Here is a 20,266-nt window from a genome sequence, read left to right on the forward strand (position 1 = left end):
TGTATGTTTCAGACTACATTTCTATTTGAGCTCCTTTACCTCACATTTACTCCAGGTGAGAACTTAGCAATGTTTCAAAGCAAATCCTAGGAAAGATAACAACTCTGACCCTGGGGGAGGGGGGGGGGTGAAAAAATATGGCACTAGGAAGTAGATCAGTTTATGAATGATTCATGGAGAAAGTGAGCTTGAAGTAAGTGGAGATGATGTCTGGGGAAATACAGTGCAAAACATGAGAGCCTCCTGGCTACCATGGGAAATACCAAGAAATACAAGTACAAATCTAACAGTGAAGGAAGGGCATGAAGGGAACAGAAGTGAGACTCGTAGTGAAAGAGTGAAAATGTTGAAAATAAAGGCATTAAAAAACACGTGTAGGTGGAGCTTTGAAGCATATGGAGACTGAGTTGGACATACAACCTAATGCATGTAAAGTCAGCAAGACAAATAAAGCTGTGGGGATATCTCCAGGGCATTATTTGCAGCTGACAGATTAATTCAGTATGTATGAGAAGTGTAGTTTTTAATGGTTAAGAAAAGAATACAGAGCATTGGTTATCATTGCTACCTACTTTCCATTCTTCATTTAGAAGAGAAAAAAAAAAGGAAATAAGTTCAGTCAAATTACTAGTGAAAAAAGTGTAATTATCACTGTTGAATGAAACAGGTGATGTATGGGATCTGGGTGAGCACAGAGCAGCTGCTGAGGTTTTATTCATAACTGAGCGAGTGTGTAGTAATTTATTTTGGATATTCATGTTTCATGCAGGAATGAGGAAAGGCCAGGGAAAATGGAAGCAATTGAAGGATGAATCCTGCTCCCGTTCAGATCATTAGAAAATATTCATGTTGACTAAATAGTAAGGAAGAACAAGTGATCAAGTCTAGTGTATTTATCACTTAGAACACCCTTTTCCTACCTTCCTTCATAGAAGTTAGAGCCTGAAAACCGTTAACACAGCAACTACCATGTATTTAAAGGGAAGTGGCTGTGGATTATTCTCTCTCAAAAGCACTAGGTGGCATCTTTTAAGGAGCAGATTGTATAGATTTATGCCAAACTGAAAATGGGAAGAAACCTGAGATTACCAAGTAATATGGGGTAAAAGTGACAGGGAGAAAGTTAATCAGTGTGCTTTTTGCTTTTCAAGCTGTACAAAACAGCGATGGCGCTGTTCTACAAGTACCAATTCTCAAGTTACCTTTCTGAATTCTGGAGTTTTGGTAGACATACTTATTATTGTTTGCTTGGTGCCTACCTACAGCTATAATTACCTCTTAGGTGGTATCTTCTTCATTGTGCCAGTAATGATTCAGTAGCTGTAATGAACTTTGTTTATCTTTGAGAACTGAAGTCATCCCTTTCCAGATTTTTGAGAAGGACCACACTAGAAACAAAGGTGTGACAATCTGAGAAAATAAGAAGAAAATAAGCCTTTTAAGAAAGAATTAAAAAAAAAAAAAAGTGCTCACTTAGAGTATGCCTCAGTATGAAGTTTTCAAACATCCTATGGTGCGTGCAGTCCAGCACGATCTCCAAATACAAATTTTAAATCTAAAGCAGGCTCACAGATGGTTCTAATGAGCTGGTATTTGAGATAGACTGTGGCTTGAACAAAAACTGTTTAACTCCTGAAACACTAACATTTCCAGACGACTTTTAAGCTAAAGTACTTGCAGAACTATTTCCATGCATCTTTTAATTTCATAGATATTTCTAGTCTACAAAAAAAAGGACCTTGCACTTTTCCTTATCTACATTACAGTATAGTATCACAAAAGCATACATCGGGAGCACTTTTACACACTGACTTATGGTTCTTTCTCCAGCACTTTTTAAGTTCTACAGTTGATTTTGAACAAGTAGTAATAAAAAAGTAAAGTTTTTTGAGTTTTTTTTTTTTTTTTTTTTTTGTGATATAATATAATGCCCTATTAAGAGTATTACTCACCTTTCTCATGGAAGGGACATCTAAACTAAGAACAAAATTCAAGACTGCATTTTCAAGGTTAGTATGCTTGATAATTAAAAAAGGGAAAAGGGCAGCAGTTTCTTAATACATGTAAAAACACCATCCCTTCAAAATTCATTTTTAATTTTTGCTAAATGGTGCTGTGCTAAATATTTTAGCTCCAAGAATTGTTAGTGTAAATCACAAAAGTAAGCAATGCACTTAGAAAATTCACCTTTTTCAAAATCTGTAGACATAGAAAAGTACACGTATGTATATCTGTATGTATTTTCTCTGACTCTCTAAGTATCTTGGAGTTCGTCTAAATTTCCAGAGTTTTGTATAAACACAGGAGGTGGTGATAAACCAGACAGCAGAGGATTTGATTCAGCCCAGACTCCTGCCTCATATAGTCATTGGCATCTGTATGTAATAGCTGTAAAAACAAATTAAAACAGATCTCAGTAGACCACAGGCATGGTTGGTTTTTATTTTCTTTTGTTTTGCCTTTTTATTTATTTATTTATTTAATGGGTGTGAATTAAAATAAAAAGTTCAAAAGAGTTAACTGCACTGCAATTTGACCAAACTGTCAGCTTCTGGAAAAGAAGTACCAGAAGTATCGTTGAGTTGCATATAGCTTTGTAGCTCAGCAAATATTTATTAAATTGCATTGTTTATATTATTTCCTACTACAAAAAGAGTGAGAATTCATTTGTAATCATTCTGTGAGATGGCTTGAACTTACACCACTTCAAAACCTTGTGTCACCTAAGCTTCGAGACATCTTATTTCTTTATTTTGTCGTAGGTCTACCGTATGGATGGGAAGAAGCTTATACAGCAGATGGAATCAAATACTTCATCAAGTGAGTATTTCTGAGGGAAAATGGGTCAGAGCTGAAATAAAAGCCCATCAAACTAAATACATTTTTAAACTTAGAATTAACGGGGAGGAAAAAAAAAAAAAAGGCAAGCTAACGAAAACGTTCACGTGTTTTCTGTCCGTCTTTATTACCAACATCACTTGTTCTTTCCTGTGGTTTAGTACTGCACTGTCCAGAGGGTCCTAGAGGGCTTAGTCAGAAATCCAACTGAAATTCAGTGAGAACTGTGTGACTCAATTCTTCAGATGTCTTTGAAACCCCCAGTCCACAATACTGAGACTCACCTGGTTGAGTCTGACCCTCTAATGGACCTAGGAGATATGGAAAAAAATCTCATTCCCTAAAAACTTTACAAGTATATATATGCATTTTTAAATGTTCTTAATTTGGGGGAGATGGAAGAATTCTAAGAGACTGTTGTGGTTTAACCCGGCCAGCAGCTAAACACCACAGAGCCGTTCACTCACCCTCCCCCCTCCCTCTCTGGGACAGGGGAGAGAAATGGAAAGTGAAGCCTGTGAGTTGAGATAAAGACAGTTTAATAAGACAGGAAAATAATAATAACAACAATAATAATAGTACAATGATTATAATAGTACTACTAATAATAATGTGTACAAACAAGTGATGCACAATGCAATTGCTCACCACCCGCTGACCGATGCCCAGCCTAACCCCGAGCAGTCCGGCCCCCTCCCCCCGGCTAGCCACTCCTATATATTGTTTAGCATGACGTCAGTTGGTATGGAATACCCCTTTGGCTAGTTTGGGTCACCTGTCCTGGGTCTGTCCCCTCCCAGCTCTTGCTGCACCCGCAGCCTGCCCGTTGGCAGGACAGAGCAAGAAGCTGAGACGTCCTTGGCTTAGTATAAGCACTGCTCTGCAACAATTAAAACATCGGGGTGTTATCAGCACTCTTCTCATTCTAACCCAAAACATAGCATTCTACCAGCTACTAGGAAGAAAATTAACTCTGTTCTAACTGAAACCAGGACAGAGACATATTTTTAGAAAATAACAGTCTCATTTAATCCATGGATTTCAGTTCCATTGTGGCTTTAAGGAGCACAAAGTCCAAGAGTCTTACCAAATTCATCAGTATCTGGAGTTTTGTGTCTGCTCCTCTGATTCTGCCAGCACACCTCATAGTGCATTATAACTAGAACGTTAGTAATTTTCATTTTATCTCCTGTCCTGAATGGGTGTCTTGAGGGGAACTGCTTTAACAGTTAGTTCTGCCTTGTCTCTGAACTATCTCTAGCCATTGATGTTTTTTTCTTGATGACATATCCTGCTTCATAAGTTCTTGTTTCATAAGTTCTGTTGCTGCTAGATGATGAATGAACAGGACTGAAATCATTTAGTTAAAATTATAAAAGAATCAAGAGATTTCCAAGTGCTGTACCGTTTAGAAGAAAAATCCTCATAATCTAGACTTTACACTTAAAATACTAAACAGCAGTTTACAAATTTGGTATCACAGATTATTGACATTTCACGTTGTCATAGGCTGCAGGTTAAGCAACTTTTATTCCATTGATAATGCCACTGAAGCTGTACCTCTTGCAAAAGTCTTCTTTTGTATTCTGCATATATACTGTTTTTGTTCTTGATTTCTACCCTATGAAAGTTATAAATTATACCAACAGTTGCAGTTTCCGTAGGCTTTGCTTTATACATTTTAAAGAGGGTGCCAAAGATTAAGCTAACTAATAATGTAGTAATTGTAATAGTGAGCGGTTGTTACCTCCCCCTCCTTTCCCCCAAAAGAAAAAAATACAGAAAAATATGTCTATCGAGAGATACCTGCATTTTTTTGGAAGCTATTGCAAACAAATTTTCAAACTCTCCAGAGATTAGAGGAAAGGTGATATTGATGTTACAATAACAGAGTATGTAAAGCATAAAGAAAACATCTACGAAAGCTTTAAGTCAGTAATCATCAGAAGAGGTGATCATGTGAAAGAAAAGCACTAAGATTGAAACCTTATTTTTTGCTTTTTTGCTTTCCTTAATTATAAGATTTCTGTAATGATTTCTAAAAGACTAGAATAATTTAAAAAAAGATGTGTAAATTCATTATTTAGCAACTCAAAAGTACGGTTTATATCCTGCTAATGTCTTACAGGTAGAGAATTGGAAGCTTCTTTGGAAAGACCTACTTGATAAAAGCTATAGGGATTTGTGGTATACATTAGGGAAGGTTCTTTTCCATTGTGTTCCCAGGTTCTGGAAGAAGAAGTGCATGAAAAAGAAGTAGCTCACTGTATCTTCCAGAAGCTTCTGGAAATGAATAGCACAGTGTGCCCTTCCCCCCTCCTCCCAATATACTGGTAACTAATTCATATAATAGTTTTCTTTATTATTCCTCCAACAGATTGAAACAATTGCTGAGAAAAAAAAATCATCTCCATTCCATATATCTCATGAATCATTGTTTAATTAATAGTTAGATATTCTGGCTGCTGAAATTTACATATTCTTTAATTCTTAAAGTTATGATGAAGACGCTATTTTGCAGGTGGACTCACTTCTTAAAAGACAGGAAGGGCAGCAAATCTTTGCACTGAGATACAATTACTTTTATCCCAAACTCTTGCACAAGTCATGTTGAAGTTTATGTATTAGCTAGCCAAGAAAAGCAGGGACATTTTTTTTTTCTTTTTTCAAGCACACTGTTCTGTTGTCCTCAATTCACCCCATGGTGCCTTGAGCTAGTTGTATTAAAGCAGACGTGATTTTTTTTTTTGCAGAGGTTTCCAAACACACCATATATGATAGCACATTCAAGCTCTAATCAAAACGTGGCTTTCATTTTCAGATAGATGTAAATTCTGGGATTTATAAAAAAAAAAAAAAAAAAAGAAGAAAAATAACTTTATGTAGAAAAATAAAGGAAATTAAAATGAATCAATAGCCAATTTCATTGCAATGGAAATAAGTATGAGAGCTGCTGTTAAAATAGAGGACTGTTCCCTTGGTCTCCATCTGTTGATAAAGGGAGCCATTACAGCACAGTTGGAGGGTTAAGGTGAATGCTGGATTCTGTCCTAGATAAAACATTTGTAATACAGGTTTATGCCAGCATAATTGGAAAATGAGCTTGAAGATAGTATTATACAAATTATATAATAGCTAATACAATTTAGCAAGAATAGAAGAATTCTCACATTCTTGAGACACTTTCCCTCTTTTTTTTCTGGTTTTGTTACTTGTGTTTTTCATACAAGTGCTTATCTGGATGACTCAGCAGAAGCTAAATTTGCTAAATGTGCTCAAGAAATTTCTTTTAAGATCTGCACTTGGATGCTGAACTGTTGCAGCTGTAACAATAAGGTGCTTATTAGTAACAGTAGAATCTCAGCTAGTCTAGGTGGTGGAATCCTAATTTCACAAAACTTCATGTTTCTCATATTGTCTCTGCATGTTGAAACTACAGATTAGAACTGAGTAGATCACATGAGCATGCTTTTTCAGGAATTTTTGCATTTCTGACCTTTGATCAATAACGGATCATAAATGTTCTTCCCTCTTCTTAATGTGCTCCTGGCATTACAAGTGATAGGAGCTCACGTTTTTCATCGTTGTTACCTTCTGTAATCTGTCCTATGCAGTTCTTCATGACAGTCTTTATGCGGCAGGCAAGGAATATTTATCTGTTTTAATCACAGAGAAGGGAATGAAATCTCCGTCCGTGTTCTTTTGAATGGAACAACCACATTTGTTAAGAGGTCTTAATTGAGTTCATTAGAATGGAATTAACTGAACATTGGAATAAGACATCACAATAATTAATATTCCTTTTTACCTATTTCCTAGCATTGCTTACATGACTGGTGCCAAATGTTTGTACAGAGTGTAAACTAGGCTTTTCCTATGCTTGAAAATTCATACCTCTCACTACTCTTTGTAATGTGCATGAAGTCCATCTGGGAAGTTAACTATTTAGAGCAAGGACCAAGGGTTACAAAAGTCTCTTGTTTCTAACAGTTTGGTAGAGATTTCAAGATGAAAATTCTACCTAATATTGAAAATATCTTTTTCTAGGAGGAACTTAGCTTGACTTCCATCTTTATCAGCTGATCCTTTTCAGTAGCAGTTAATCAAATCATTTAAGTGAGGATTAGCAGAATAGTTGATACTTTACTGTCCTGGTACCAGTACTATAAACTTGTTCTCTTTAGCTGCGAATTTCAATCCTTTCGTTCTCTGCTGTTTAGAACAGCCAAATCTTTGAGGGCATTAAGAGTTACTTCAACACTAGCCCACTCCAGTGTATACAGATAGAAAAACGTGTTATAATTCTCTAAGTGTAGCCACAATTTAGCTGATCTTATGTGTGGATTGTGCCTTTTCCTATGCAGTTATGCTGTGACACAATACAGAAGCTGCGGTGGCTCTGTTCAAATCCACAGCAGTTTTACAATATGCTGAAGACAATCAAATATTATTTTAATTAGTAGTTGCCTTCAGTTCCAATGTGTTTTATTAGGCCATCAGCTAGTTGAGTCCATAAATCTATATGTTATAAATCTAATGCAGTAAACACCCCAGAATGGAATCTTAATAGCGCATAAGCTTGAGACAGCTTGCTGTGAAATTTCCATAAATATCTCTGAAGGGGGTGTAGCAATATGAAGTGCATGAGAAATCAGAGTTTAAAAGAAGCAAACCAGCTGGCTTGTGTTACACACTAAAGTGAAACCCACTTATGTGAATAACTGACATGAATAAAACATTTACATGGCTATATTCCTAAGACGCTGAATTGCTTTCCACCTATAAGAGAAAGCTGCTTCTTGTCCAATACTCACCTCAAGTCAATTTTTGAAATCACCTCTTCTACTCAGCAAATCATTTCAGTCTCTCAGTAAATTATAATCAATCAACCAGATTGCTAAGGATCAGTCAAAAAGTACTGGCAAGTGTGAGAAAATTAGCTTTTAGACAGCTAGTGTCATAAACTCACACGATTCGGTGCTAGGCATTAAGGTCATGTGTATAAATTTACCATGAAATATCAGACAGTAATGTAAGCCTCTCTGATTTACCATGAAGTATCAGACAGTAATGTAAGTCTCTCTGAGCTGCATCTCAGTATGCATTGGAGATAAAGAACTTCAAATGTCTAACAAATATAAATTGACAGTTATCAAGAGGACAAAAATTACACCAGTAGACTAAAAGGCAGTGATAAGCTTCATTGGTAGTATAGCTGTGCTTTCCTCCTGCTGGACAGTAAAAGTTTAATTTGGCCAGAGATACGTGTTGAAATAATGTTCTGAAATGGTGTGCTTTAAAATAAAGGAGAGGCAAGCACTATTTTATTTTGCATGTAGCAATACCATCAGTCATTCACACGTGGCCCCAGATTCATGGCCCGTCAGTTGATGTATAATAGAAATGCATTACTGGTGTCTGTTTCCTTCCCAATTTACACTTGGTATTTCTTTTCTTGTTTATATCAGCAAATTCAATCCAGAAGAATTGAGATTCTGACCTCATTAACTCAAATGGGTTAGCCCAATGGGGTTTTCAGCAGTCCATTGCAATTCCAAAATCAGAGAAGAAAATCATAGAAAAGTCTAGATTGCAATAAATCTCTGGAGATCAGCTAGCAGCTAGTCAAACCTTCGGTTGAAGAATAAATTATAAACTAAGTCTTGAATATTTCCAGTGGTGGAGATTCCACCACCTATCCCAAATGCCCTATTCCAATATTTAATTATTCTCACAGTGAAGTGTTTTGTTGTTTTTTTTTTTTTAATCTAGGTAGAATTTCTCCTGATGGAGATTATGTCCATTTCCTCCTGTCTGTCACCATATGTCCTTGTAAGAGTGCCTCCATTTGCTGTATAACTACCATTTAGGTACTAGAAGACTTCAATTCCACCCCCCCAAGCTTTCTCTTGTCTAGGCTGAACAAACCCAGTTCCTTCAACCATTCTTCGTGTGCCAAGTTTTCCAACCCTCTAGTCATCTTGGTGATTCTCCACTGAATCCTCTCCAATTTTTCTAATGTTTGTCTTGACCTTGGGGAACCAGTATATTGAAGAGATCCCACATAATAAGGTAAAGAAGTTGGATATTAATGAGTTTTACCTATTAGATGGTTAAGACTGTTCTTCTGTTGTGACAAATTCAATTACTGATGTTCTGGTAAAAATTCCTGCCCTGAATAGAAATTTTAGCTGTAAGGCCAGAAGCAGCAAAGGGCTAATGAGCCCTCATCTCACCTGCATTCAGATGTGTAGGCACTTAGCAATCGGCTGGGTGGCATTAGGATGGGAAAAGTTTTGTAAGAGAAAGTAAATCTTGTTCACTTTTAAAGCTAATTATGTGGTCATTTTTGCCCAAGTTTAGTTCACGAGTAGTGTTGAGTGAGTTTAGTAAGTGTTGTAACCACTGCTAGAACAAAATTTCACTTTTATTTTATGGTCTGGAATTAAAGTCCTGTGGAAATCACAGCACAGCACCAGTGCAAACAGAAAGACAGCATGTTCTGTCATGGAATGGATTTTGTGATTTTGTGACTTCTGAGTTTGATTTTTATAATAGGCAAAAGAGTCTATCCAGAATTTTGCTCCCCAAGTGGAGTGTCAAATATGCTAATTAATTAATATACACTGGTTGTTTAGAATCACACAGGAACAGTGTAAAAAAGCATTGCTGGGACACTGATTTTTTTCGCCAGAAAAGCCATCAGAGTTAAGCTCTTCCATCCTCCCACTATATTCACCTTTAACATATGGCAGCTCTGTATCATGAGACTGGCACCTAAAATTAGGTAGGGCCTTGCTATTCTCCCTCCCACTCCCACCCACTCCTTGCATATGTATACAGTTTGTAAGGACCAGCTGTGAATTTTGCCCCTGTAAACACTGTTTTTCTAGCTTTTTAATAGGGCTAGATTCCACCTATTCCAAATTAACGGTTACTTTTCTCAAGAACATTTATCTTAACTTAAATTTGCCTGAAAGACAAGTAGAAGTTCCCAAAGATGTTAATCTTTCGGGATGTTTTCCATTAGATAAGTTAGAGCCTGTGATGTTTTCTATCTTAGAGCAAAAAGGAAACAGTAATGTTTGATTTAGTATTATCTTTCAGTAATTTACCTAGAAATCAGAGGCTTCACATTGAAGCATTGCATACTTAAGTGTGACAAAAGAGGCACTGAAGGTGCTCTGACCATGTATCAGTATAACAGAATAGAATTTCGTTCACGTTCAGTAGCAACCTAAAGCCAAACAATACTTAAAATGCAGATTAATAAAAACACACATGATGCGTTCTGGTAGCTTTTGAAATGATATCTAACAAATCAAGCTTCCACTTTGAAAAATAACAAAAGATACTTACTTTATCTTATTCTATTTTGTTTGGTTTTGCTTGGGAAAGAGCCATCATTAATTTTATTGAAAGCTGGGCATTCACAGAAACTGTTTATGATTTTATGACTGAACTAAGAATAGCAAAGCATGTGTGATAGATGAACTTCTGTAGTATAGACACTGATGTTTTACAGCACTAGAGCTAAAGGTATCATCATAAAAGGAAAATAAATCACAGTTGATTTTACATACTGTATGCTAAATTGAAAAAAACAAAGCTGTTCTTTTGATAAGTGTACTCTACATTTCTACTGCATTATAAAGAAAGAACCCCAAAAGCTAACATATTGATGTATGTTCAGCTTTCCCTCTACTATTCCATTACAGTATACATGTATGCTAGTGTATTACAATATACTAGTTAAGTGTAGAACCTAAGTAATGGTTGGAGTGGCCTTTCTTAGAAGAAATCGAGTTCAATAAAGTTCAAATTCTAGCAGAGGTGATCCAGGAGTAAACTTCTGTATGTCCCACTAACATTTATGTTTCAGTGACTTGAGAGTAGCAAGCTAAGAAAAACTGTGATCTGCTGTACTGAACATGCAATTGAAATCCCCCTGGACTGAACCCAGGACCAGCTCTGCTTCTAACTCCCTCCATAGTGATAGGCAAGTTAGCTGCACCAAAATTGATATTTATCAAAATCATTATTGTGGGTGTTCCCATCTTATTAACTTTGATGGTTTGTGAGCAGGAATGGATATTTTGAGGCATGGAGTATTCTGTTTCCACTGAGTTCAAAGAATGATGCAGTTTTTTTACATCTGTGAAATTGGGCCTTTCCTTTTTTACACGTCACTCAGAAATAGAAGTTGCTTTGAAAATAATTCCTTCCTGTCATCCTCAAACCTTCCTATCTAAAAAGAGAGGAAAGAATAGTTCTATAGTCACAAAAATTTGCAAATATTTAAATAAAGCTGGCTCAGGCTAACCAAGTTCTAACTATTACTACTACTTTTAAAGCATAACATTCTAAAACTCTGTATACATCAACTCAACATCAGTTGAAACACTTTCAGATGTAACTGTAAGAATTTGGGTAATCCTGACATATTTCCTTTTGATTTTTGGATGTCCAGCTTGTGACATCTCAGAGAACTTTTATTTTCACAAAGTCTTAATGTCTGGCATCTGAATACCTGCCCCTTTGCTGTGTCTCAAATTGGTCGCTAGGAATAAATACATACAGAAGTAATGTTCCTCTTCAAAAATTGTGCCCCCTGGTTGTTCTTTGTTCACTGTCATTGTTGAATGAAAACAAGACATTAAAAGAAACAGCAGTGATTTAGTGTAAGACATTTTGCTAACTAAAAAATCATGAGGGCTTAAGGACAGCTGGGATAAGATGAAAATTCAAAATAATTTCTAAGGTTTGGAAGTGTTTTTTTGCCAGATAATCAAGTTGCAGGGAATTCAGTTACTCTGATGTCCACTGAAACCCTGTTGCATGACTATAAGGAAAATGGCCTCAGATGTAAAAACTAGAAAACTTTGCATTGGATTTTATGATAACATGAGCTGGTAATACAAGAATGTTAAGACCTTAAGCTGCTTTTGGTTGGGTAATTTTTTTTCCTGAGTGGTTGTTTGTTTTTTAATTTCAAGAACCAAAATGGAGAAACATTCTTTCAGCTTCCACACACACTGCACACACTGTCCAGGTTCTGGTCTATCATATAAGACATCTGTTAACGTTTCCTCAGTGAGGAAATACTTGAAGCTGAAATTATTTTTTGCTCAAGACTTGTAAATACCACTGCAATCAGTGTGTTGATTTCTGTTACCTCTGCTGGGTAATTTTACTCTTAGACTGGTGTGATCAGAGGTCTTGTTTTCATCCATTCACTTGGATATTACTGCTACAAATAGAACTGGAAATTTGGAATTTGCACTCCTAGTAAGGTTTCCTGTGTTGGGGCAAGATTTGGCACTTATGGGCTAAGCCGTGTGTTCCTGAGGTCTTCCTGGGTTTTGAGAAAGCCATCAGAAGCAGAACAATGCACAGCAGGGTTCTTTTCTGTATGTGTTTCTTCTGAGGCACTCAGGCTTTAATGCATTTCAGTACACACGTAGTTTAAATAACCCTTGAGCGTGCTCTAGGCTGTAGTAGGAAAAAACTTACGTCATCTTGGCCCAATTCTGCTTACCAAGGTATCAGGCCCACAGGACTGATGCAAACTGAGCGTCTTTGTACAAAAGGCCCCGTGTCCCATGCAGGATGGGTGTAGCAGGGGGGCAGGCTGATGGACCCCAGGGCACCCTGAGAAGAGGATGGGTTGTCCCTCCCTGTTGGAGCAGTGGTAGCAGGGCTGGATGCGCAAAGCTAACGCTGCTGGTCTGTGTGGTCTGCTGCTGCTGCAGAAATACTGCACTGGAGTTTTTATGATGTTTACTTAACAGACACAGGATTGTGAGGTACTGTATATTTTTAAAGAGCACTTTTAGGGTAATAGCAGATGGCTAATACCAGGGTGAGGTAGATTTCAGGTCATGCTTTAAAACTGCAAGAAGATTGCATATCCTGTCGCTCAGACCTTTGGGTTTATTCAGCCTTTGCTCAGATCTACCATTAGTACTGTTTTCATTTTCAACTAGCCTATTAGTTTGTTGGGAATAATTTTTAATGATCTAGCACATTATTTAGATGAACAAATCATCCTAGTGGTAACTGCCTTCTGAAAGTGCCCATAGATTTTTCTTAGTAGACAATTGTTTTATCAAGGAATAAATTACAGAAGTTTCATCTGGAGTTTCACCTTATATCCCTCAATTTCTAATTACTGTACAAGCAAAATCTTCAGTCCCTGAAGGAAATACAAATAATTATAATAATAAAATTATGGCACCTTAGGACGCAGTTCCAAGAAGTGACAAGTGCTCTCAATCTTATTACAGCCAATAAAAGGTAAGGTCACTGCCACCTTCCAGGCCCTAGCATCTCCCTGTGACTGACTACTGTTATATGCTGTGTATGTTCCATGCATTGAAAGAGGGTCCAGCTTTAAACCAATTTTAACAAAAGAGGGAGAGGGGGGGAAAAATGTTTAATTTCAAATCATATGATTTTTCATAAATACAATACAAAAACCCTTCCCAAATTACCTGTAGGTTCCAAGTTTGGAAAATGTCTTTCCCAAATGCTCTTTGATTGATTTTACTTGCACAAACTTTACTTGGTTGTTTTATTTTATTCTAATCCTTTATTTACAAAATTATAATTCTTTAGTTATAGCTAAGAACTAGTTATTCTTGCAGAGCCTCCCAGTATCTGTTCCTCAAAAGACAAATGGGTCTTGCACCAGATTGCTCCTTTTAAGTAATCCTGGTGGAAAAATTCAGCCAGGTGTTAATGGCTGTGGTCCCATGTCAGAAGAAAAACAAAGCTCCAAAGAATACTGCATGACTGCATTGTGGCTTAGCATCCTGCACAGTGACTTACAGCAGCTGTGTAGTCTGCAAGACTCTTCACAGTCCCCTGTTAGGATCCAGAGTTTAGCCCTAATTGGAGAATTTGCTTTAAGGTGAACGCAAAGTTTTGAGCATTTTGATTATGTTCAAAACCTAACAAAGACACAGACGTTTTACACAATTTTGTCTTAGAATTTTCTTTGAATTATGCTTTTCTTGAAGGACTGTCTTAAGTTCTCATTTTAAAAGAAATCATCTTCCTTGCAAAGAAGTAAGAGCCATAAGGAGGGTAATTATATTGGGATTTTAAATAATTCACTACCATTTCTTTGCCAGAAAAAAAAAAAAAAAAAAAAAATCTCATGTTTTGTTTTTCCAAGCTCTAAAATTTTTCCTGTAATTTGGTAATGTTAAGAAGATAAACTAAGCTACTGACATACTTCAAGATCAAATGTTTTTGGTTTCTAACAATAACTTTGGTTTCCCTCTGATGGCAATGACTTGTTTGAAAACCTGCAAGTCTTTAGATATTGTTAATTGCTCTGAAAATTTGAAATGAATCTTTTGAACAAGAACATTTGCAAACGGAACACATTTTACATTTAGAATGTGTAGTGCTGGCTTTCTATATCTTTTAATATTCAGAACAGTTTCTTCAATTAGGCAAAGCCTAGAGGTAGGTTTGAATTCCTTCTAGCTCATACTGATGGCCCTAACACACAAATCAGAGAGGATGTATTTCTAATACAGGAATGTTCTGCAAACCAGTAAATCTGGGATTATCTCCTTGGACTGATTATGTCAAAGCTCTTTAGCCACAGCACTTGTGGGGAGCTAAAAATAAATAGCCAGGGGTTTATATATTTATTCTTTACCTAAATAATCTGTGCATATTGTGTGTGTCTTTCTACAATGGGAGACATGTTATCTGGACTTAATGTTTATTTATAAGAGTTCTTTTCCTAGTAAGGATTTTAACAAAGGGTTTAAAACAAACTGTCCTACAAGAAGCATTCATGGGATAAATCTAGTGCTAGTTTAAAAGAACTGAAGAACTATCAGAAGCTTTTACAGTTAATTGACATTAGAGCAAAATTTGGCCTCGGATTTTGAAACTGGATGAAAAGCTTCTTGTTGTTTTTTTTTTTTTGAGGATGAGAACTGAGGGTTGGTTTTTGTGTTTTTTTTTATTCTTGCTTGGTCCTTACTAAGACACTGCCTCAGTTGAATTACTGGCTATATTCATGGATTACCAGTTCAGAGATAGGTTAGCTAGTTAATGCAGCTCGAGGTGTGATTTATGCTAGCATCATATTTTCCTCTTGGGGAACGTTATTGTCACGCTCATCACATTCAACTTAGTCTAAGCTCAGTGAATTCAAATGCAAGGTGTGAATGCAAGGTAAAATAACCCAGTCATGTTACTGGAAAAGCGACCCCCATACCATTAAGTCAGTGTAGTGGAACATTGTCTTGGAAATTCCTACTTTAATGGATTGATTTCCACAGTCAGATATTTGAGAGAGCATTCTTGAAGACAGAAAGGGGAAGTATTTTCACTTGAAAAGGTAAATCTAGAGTAGTTCCATCATGGCACTTCATATTTAATTAAGCTGATGTACCTGAAAGATGAGTATAGGCATGGGCTTTAGGTACACGATATGTTAGAAGCTGTGAGACATACTGAGAGCAACTGTTTGTCTTTTATGGTGTATATTTTATGTGCCATATTTTTCAGCTACTTTTTGTAATGAACTTGTATTACAAAATTCATCTTTGCACTGACTTGACTATAAAAACGGTGAATTTATTAGCAAGATTTTTTTAAGTGAAAAGAAGCTATTTCCTTTACCAAGAACATATTATTCCAGAAGGGAGAAGAGGCTGTGTCTTGCCCACACACAGTATGGCTAGCATGGATACTACCAATCATAAGGTGTACAGTGTTCTCACCCTCAAACAGTAAGCCCATTTCATTTGTCTGTCCTTACTGAGCCTTGAGCAGGTTCTTTCCATTCATGTAGAAGCTTAACAAGAACTGTAAAGCAGCTTAGGCTGCATTTCAAGTATAGGGTTTAAGCCTTTAAAAAATAACACTCCCTTTTATTACTTTCATGTGTAAAGGCTGTGGGAGCATCCCCAGAAATTGTTCTACAGGATGTCTAAAGTGCATCCTTTTTAAGGTTTATTCATCAATATTTATATTTTTTTTTAATATTTTTTTTTCTGTAAGAAGATAAATACCTTAATGATGAGCATTTGGTCAACTTCCTCTTGTCGGCTGTGCCTTAGTGTCTACCTGGTCTGATGGCAATGTTAATACCCTGCTAGCTTCTCAGAGTTTTCTAAGACTGATAGTCTGGGCTGTACATTGTTGCTGGGTTAATTGCCTGCAGTTCTATTAATTAACAGGAAATGTCACTAGGCTGTATCAGGAGTCTCTTACAGAAGCATTCTCTCATATTTATTTGGAATTGAGACCTTCAGTCCACGTTTTAGCACCCACAAGGCTCCTCATTTTGTTTCTAAAATCTCACAGTTAGCAAGACAAAAAGAATTCTGTATTTGAAAGTGTGGTAATGATCAAAACGAGGCCAGAAAATTGCAGATTCCATCTAGTATGTCTTGTTTCTGAGGTTGGTAAACCTCTTCTGGGTTCCTAATAGCATTTCTTGGTTCTTTTCTAGCCATGTGACCCAGACAACATCATGGATCCATCCTGTAACCAGTGCACTAAGCTTGCATTGCTCTGAGGATGACGACGATAGAATAAGAGAGTCTCCTGTGTCCAAGAGCTGAGGACGTTCTGCTGACAAAAAGTAGTTTGTCTAATTTCAGTACATTAGTGAGAAGATGCACACTTTTTAATCTAATTACCTTCTAGTCTGATGTAATAGTACCCCATGACACTTCTCCCCTTGAAGTCAGAGGGAGCACTGCTGTTTGTTTAGGTGGGTTTGTTCTTGGGTGCCTCAGAAGCTGCAGAAGTCTCTGTGCAGTCCTTAACCAGCCCCAGTTCAGTGTGCAGGGATCAGGCTTACATTGGGAGCTGCTGCAGTCTTTTCATGACTTCTGTATTGGCATAACTCCATTGACCTGAGATCAAATTTTCACAGTTTTGACCAGCATTAAAGTTAGATTGGGCCATTGGATGTACTTCACCTGGTAAATTCCAGCTGATGCTTTGCTGAAAGACGCAAGATGAGCTTTTTCTTTTTTTAACCAATACTAATGAGTGTAATGTAGATAGATGCCTTTTGTGCAACTACTGAATAATCTGATTTTTATAGAAGTTTTTGAAGGAGTTTTGCTGATAGAAATTTGACAATTTATTACAAGTATTGGAGTCCTGATGACTTTTAAAACAATTATTTTTAAACATTTAAGTATTTTAAAACAAATACTTATTTTTAAGATCGTTGGTTGGACTTTAGGAAAACGAATCTTTGATAAGTTGTCAAGTAAAAATAAACCGTTTGGTAGAGGACACCATGCTCTGTCAACAATACGAGGCCAGAAAGAAAATTATTCTACTTTTGTACTCTGCTAAACCGATACATACATGCATCAAATACTTCAGTGGAAGCTGTGAAGTTTCAAGTACAATGAAACCTGTGAAACCACCTCCAGGATCAGCAGAAATCAGTCACCTCCTCAAAGTTGATCTTTAAGTAGAACAAAATCATTTTGTAAACATTGGTGGTGATTTAAAGAGGATAAAGAAAATGACAGGGAGTGCTACTGCAATCTAATGAACAAGTTTCACTGTACTTCAAAAGCACAAGATATTTTAAATCTCATTATTCACAGCTCAACATATGATGCCAGCTTTGTCAAATATATGATTCTGTGCTGTTTTTTTTCTGGAGGCTCTTTATGTGTGTGTGTGTATTATATATATTATATGGTAGGTGTTGACTAATGAATGAAAGAAGGATCTGAAACTTTGCAGAGGCACTGATGAATATCCCAAAGGAAAACCCTCTCTCTGATCTTCAGGCCAAGAAGGAAAACAGTATTTTAACAGTGTGAGAAAGGCACAGGCTACAATCTGCATTTTCCTAAGGTGCATGCTTCAGGACTTCAGAACATCCCTGAAAAGGCTGACGTACCCATCTTCACCTCACTCTTACTGCCTGATACAAAGAAATGAAGCTGTACAGCCACATTTTTTAGAGGTCTGTATCCAGCAGGTTTGTCATTAAAAATTCATCTAGTCAGGGGAATGGATATAAAGACCAGACCATGCCCAGTCAGGCACACTGTGGCTGTTGATCTTTTTGAATCAAAACTGATGTACAGCTTTAACCCAAGTCAAGTCTCTTTGAATAGCAGTGCAGCAATCTACTGCATATGGCCTGTGAGCTGCAGAGCACATCACCAAATGTTCTTCCTGCAGGAGAACAAAGTGCAGCTCACAAAAGAGTTTTCTGCAGGCTTTGCTGGAAGATGTCAGGATATTTTGAATAAGCAAATAGGAAAAAATGTTTTGTACTTTTAACTAGGTCAGAACCAAATTATCCATGAATCTACACAGGTGGTGTGGATTAGGAGGAAGAGCTTGCTCAGCAGACCCACAGTAACATATATTTCTGAGAAAATTTCTCATAGCAATAACACTTGAATGCTTCATTTGTATTTCGCTCCAATGGCTCCTACGTGCTTCATAGCCTCCTTTGTGTTCCCCGAGAACAGTCTGAAGGCAAAAAGCGTGTGCTTCAGTTTCAGGGCCAGGCACTCTAGCTGCACCTTTATTTAAATGCCTTTTCTGAAAATGGCATAGAGCATGACCCACAAACTGTACGTAAGGTACTGAATTCCTTGCAATATTTACTGTAGCCTTAGTAGTAATTTGACTGATTAATGACAGGCACTTTTGGTTCATAATTCCATGATAGTATGCAGTTCCAGATCACATATAGACTCCAGTTTTCCATTTCTGTTTCAGAGAATTTTGAATCTCCACTTGACCCTCGCAGTCGATTTATTGTGTTAGTGGCTTTCTGACAGCTAGCTGGGTGTTTCAAATAGGCAAAGCTATTTAGGGACAGAGACTGTGGATCAGGCAGGCTTCATCAGCAGAGGCTTTATAGAGACCTAGCAGCAATTTAAAGCTGTCCTTCTGCTAGATCAGCTGGAGGAGGACAGCTATGCGCATACTGCTTGCCCTTCCCGAGGAGCTGGTAATGATCTCTTGCTCCGAGCATGCAATGCACAGCCTGCTGTGCACGAGAGGGGGAGAAATCAAGACAAAATGTTGGCATTCTGCCGGCTCTGCTTACTGCCTCCACCCCCAGATGAGAACATTTCAGAAACCTGGAGACTAATTCTCCCTCTCTCTTATAAATTTGCCTAGAAATTAAAGACATTAGAAACAGATCTCTGCATCTATCTAGCTTTTTCTCCAGTAAGCATTATCTCTTCAGATAATCCACTAGATCAGATTCTCTGCTTTTGAGGCTACATTTTCATACCTAGAATCTCCGAATGTTCTCATCTATTTTTGTACGCTGGCATACTTGTTTCCTAGGTTATTTCTCTCTATCTCCCCTTGTCTCTTCCTTTCTGTGAAATATTTTGTGAAATTATTTTTATTAAGGGGAACTGCGTATATTGAGAAAATGGTTCTAGGATAATTTAAAAAGAGTTTGTAAAGAGCGGTTGTCAAAATATGCAACACTGTAAACAATAACTTTTCATTTTTATTGCAGAATAAAAAAATATGTGGAAAAAAAAAAACGGAAGTGTACTTTGTAACATCTAAAATAAGAAATTACAGCTTTAGAAGGGAGTGGCAATTGGGCCATAAATAATTCCTGTACCTCCATTTATTTTTCATGTAAAGATGACACTGAAAAATACTGTTCTTGTATACGCTGGTATTAATCTTTACCTGAATACTTGCACCACACTGCCCTTCAAATACTGCAAATACTCCAGTAAACTTAAACTGGCACATCCACTGTCATCAAAGCAAGTAGCTTAACACAAATGCCTACATAGACATATTAGATACTCAAACTCATAGATGCTAAATAATTTCCTTGGAACACTACTCAGTGTCTCACTAAATTCGATGATCCTTTCAACAGACGAACCGGATAAATACACGCACACATACATACATGAGCTGGCTATTCCATGGGCATTGCATACATTTTCAGGCATGTGTGCTGGCTGGTGCACAGCCACACTGCCTAACCTGTCCTAAGCCACTGGTGTTTTACAAGCAGGTTAGTGTAATGGCTGCACTGTAGTTTTCTACAGTAAAGTCTACAGAAAAGATACAGATATTATGTAAGCAAATACATGTAGCCTCTATAGATTTTTTTATGATCAATCAGAAAAACAAAAGCAGTTGCTGTTTGTGCACAGACATTTGATACAAGGTAAGAGCCATCACCTATGTTTATTTGGACACAACCTTACCGCACTAAATCTATTCTGACACTGATTTTATTTGGAGCCTTCGGGATTCACGTGGGTTTGCTGTGGTGCTAGACTGCACAGAGAATTTCAGTTTCAGTTCTCAAATAGTTTCTCTCAAAGGGTGATCCTACTCAGACTTTGTCTAGAAAGCCCCCTGCTTAATACCATACACTTTAAAACTATAAATGATGCAGATTACC

The 20,266-nt window shown here is 37.1% G+C and overlaps 1 protein-coding gene across 2 annotated transcripts in view; it reads left to right on the forward strand.

The window, feature by feature from the left end:
* The window catches only part of STXBP4 (syntaxin binding protein 4), a 72,715-nt gene extending 53,453 nt beyond the window's left edge, over nucleotides 1-19,262 (forward strand). For both annotated transcript variants that reach the window (XM_084298382.1, XM_084298381.1), the window contains 2 exons: nucleotides 2,763-2,820; nucleotides 16,325-19,262. In XM_084298382.1, the coding sequence (XP_084154508.1) occupies nucleotides 2,763-2,820; nucleotides 16,325-16,436 (170 nt within the window). In that variant the 3' untranslated portion in view covers nucleotides 16,437-19,262. The remainder of the gene's footprint in view (nucleotides 1-2,762; nucleotides 2,821-16,324) is intronic.
* Nucleotides 19,263-20,266: the final 1,004 nt, after the last annotated feature.

The sequence above is a fragment of the Netta rufina genome (assembly GCF_964035555.1).
Source record: "Netta rufina genome assembly, chromosome: 19".
NCBI lineage: Eukaryota > Metazoa > Chordata > Aves > Anseriformes > Anatidae > Netta > Netta rufina.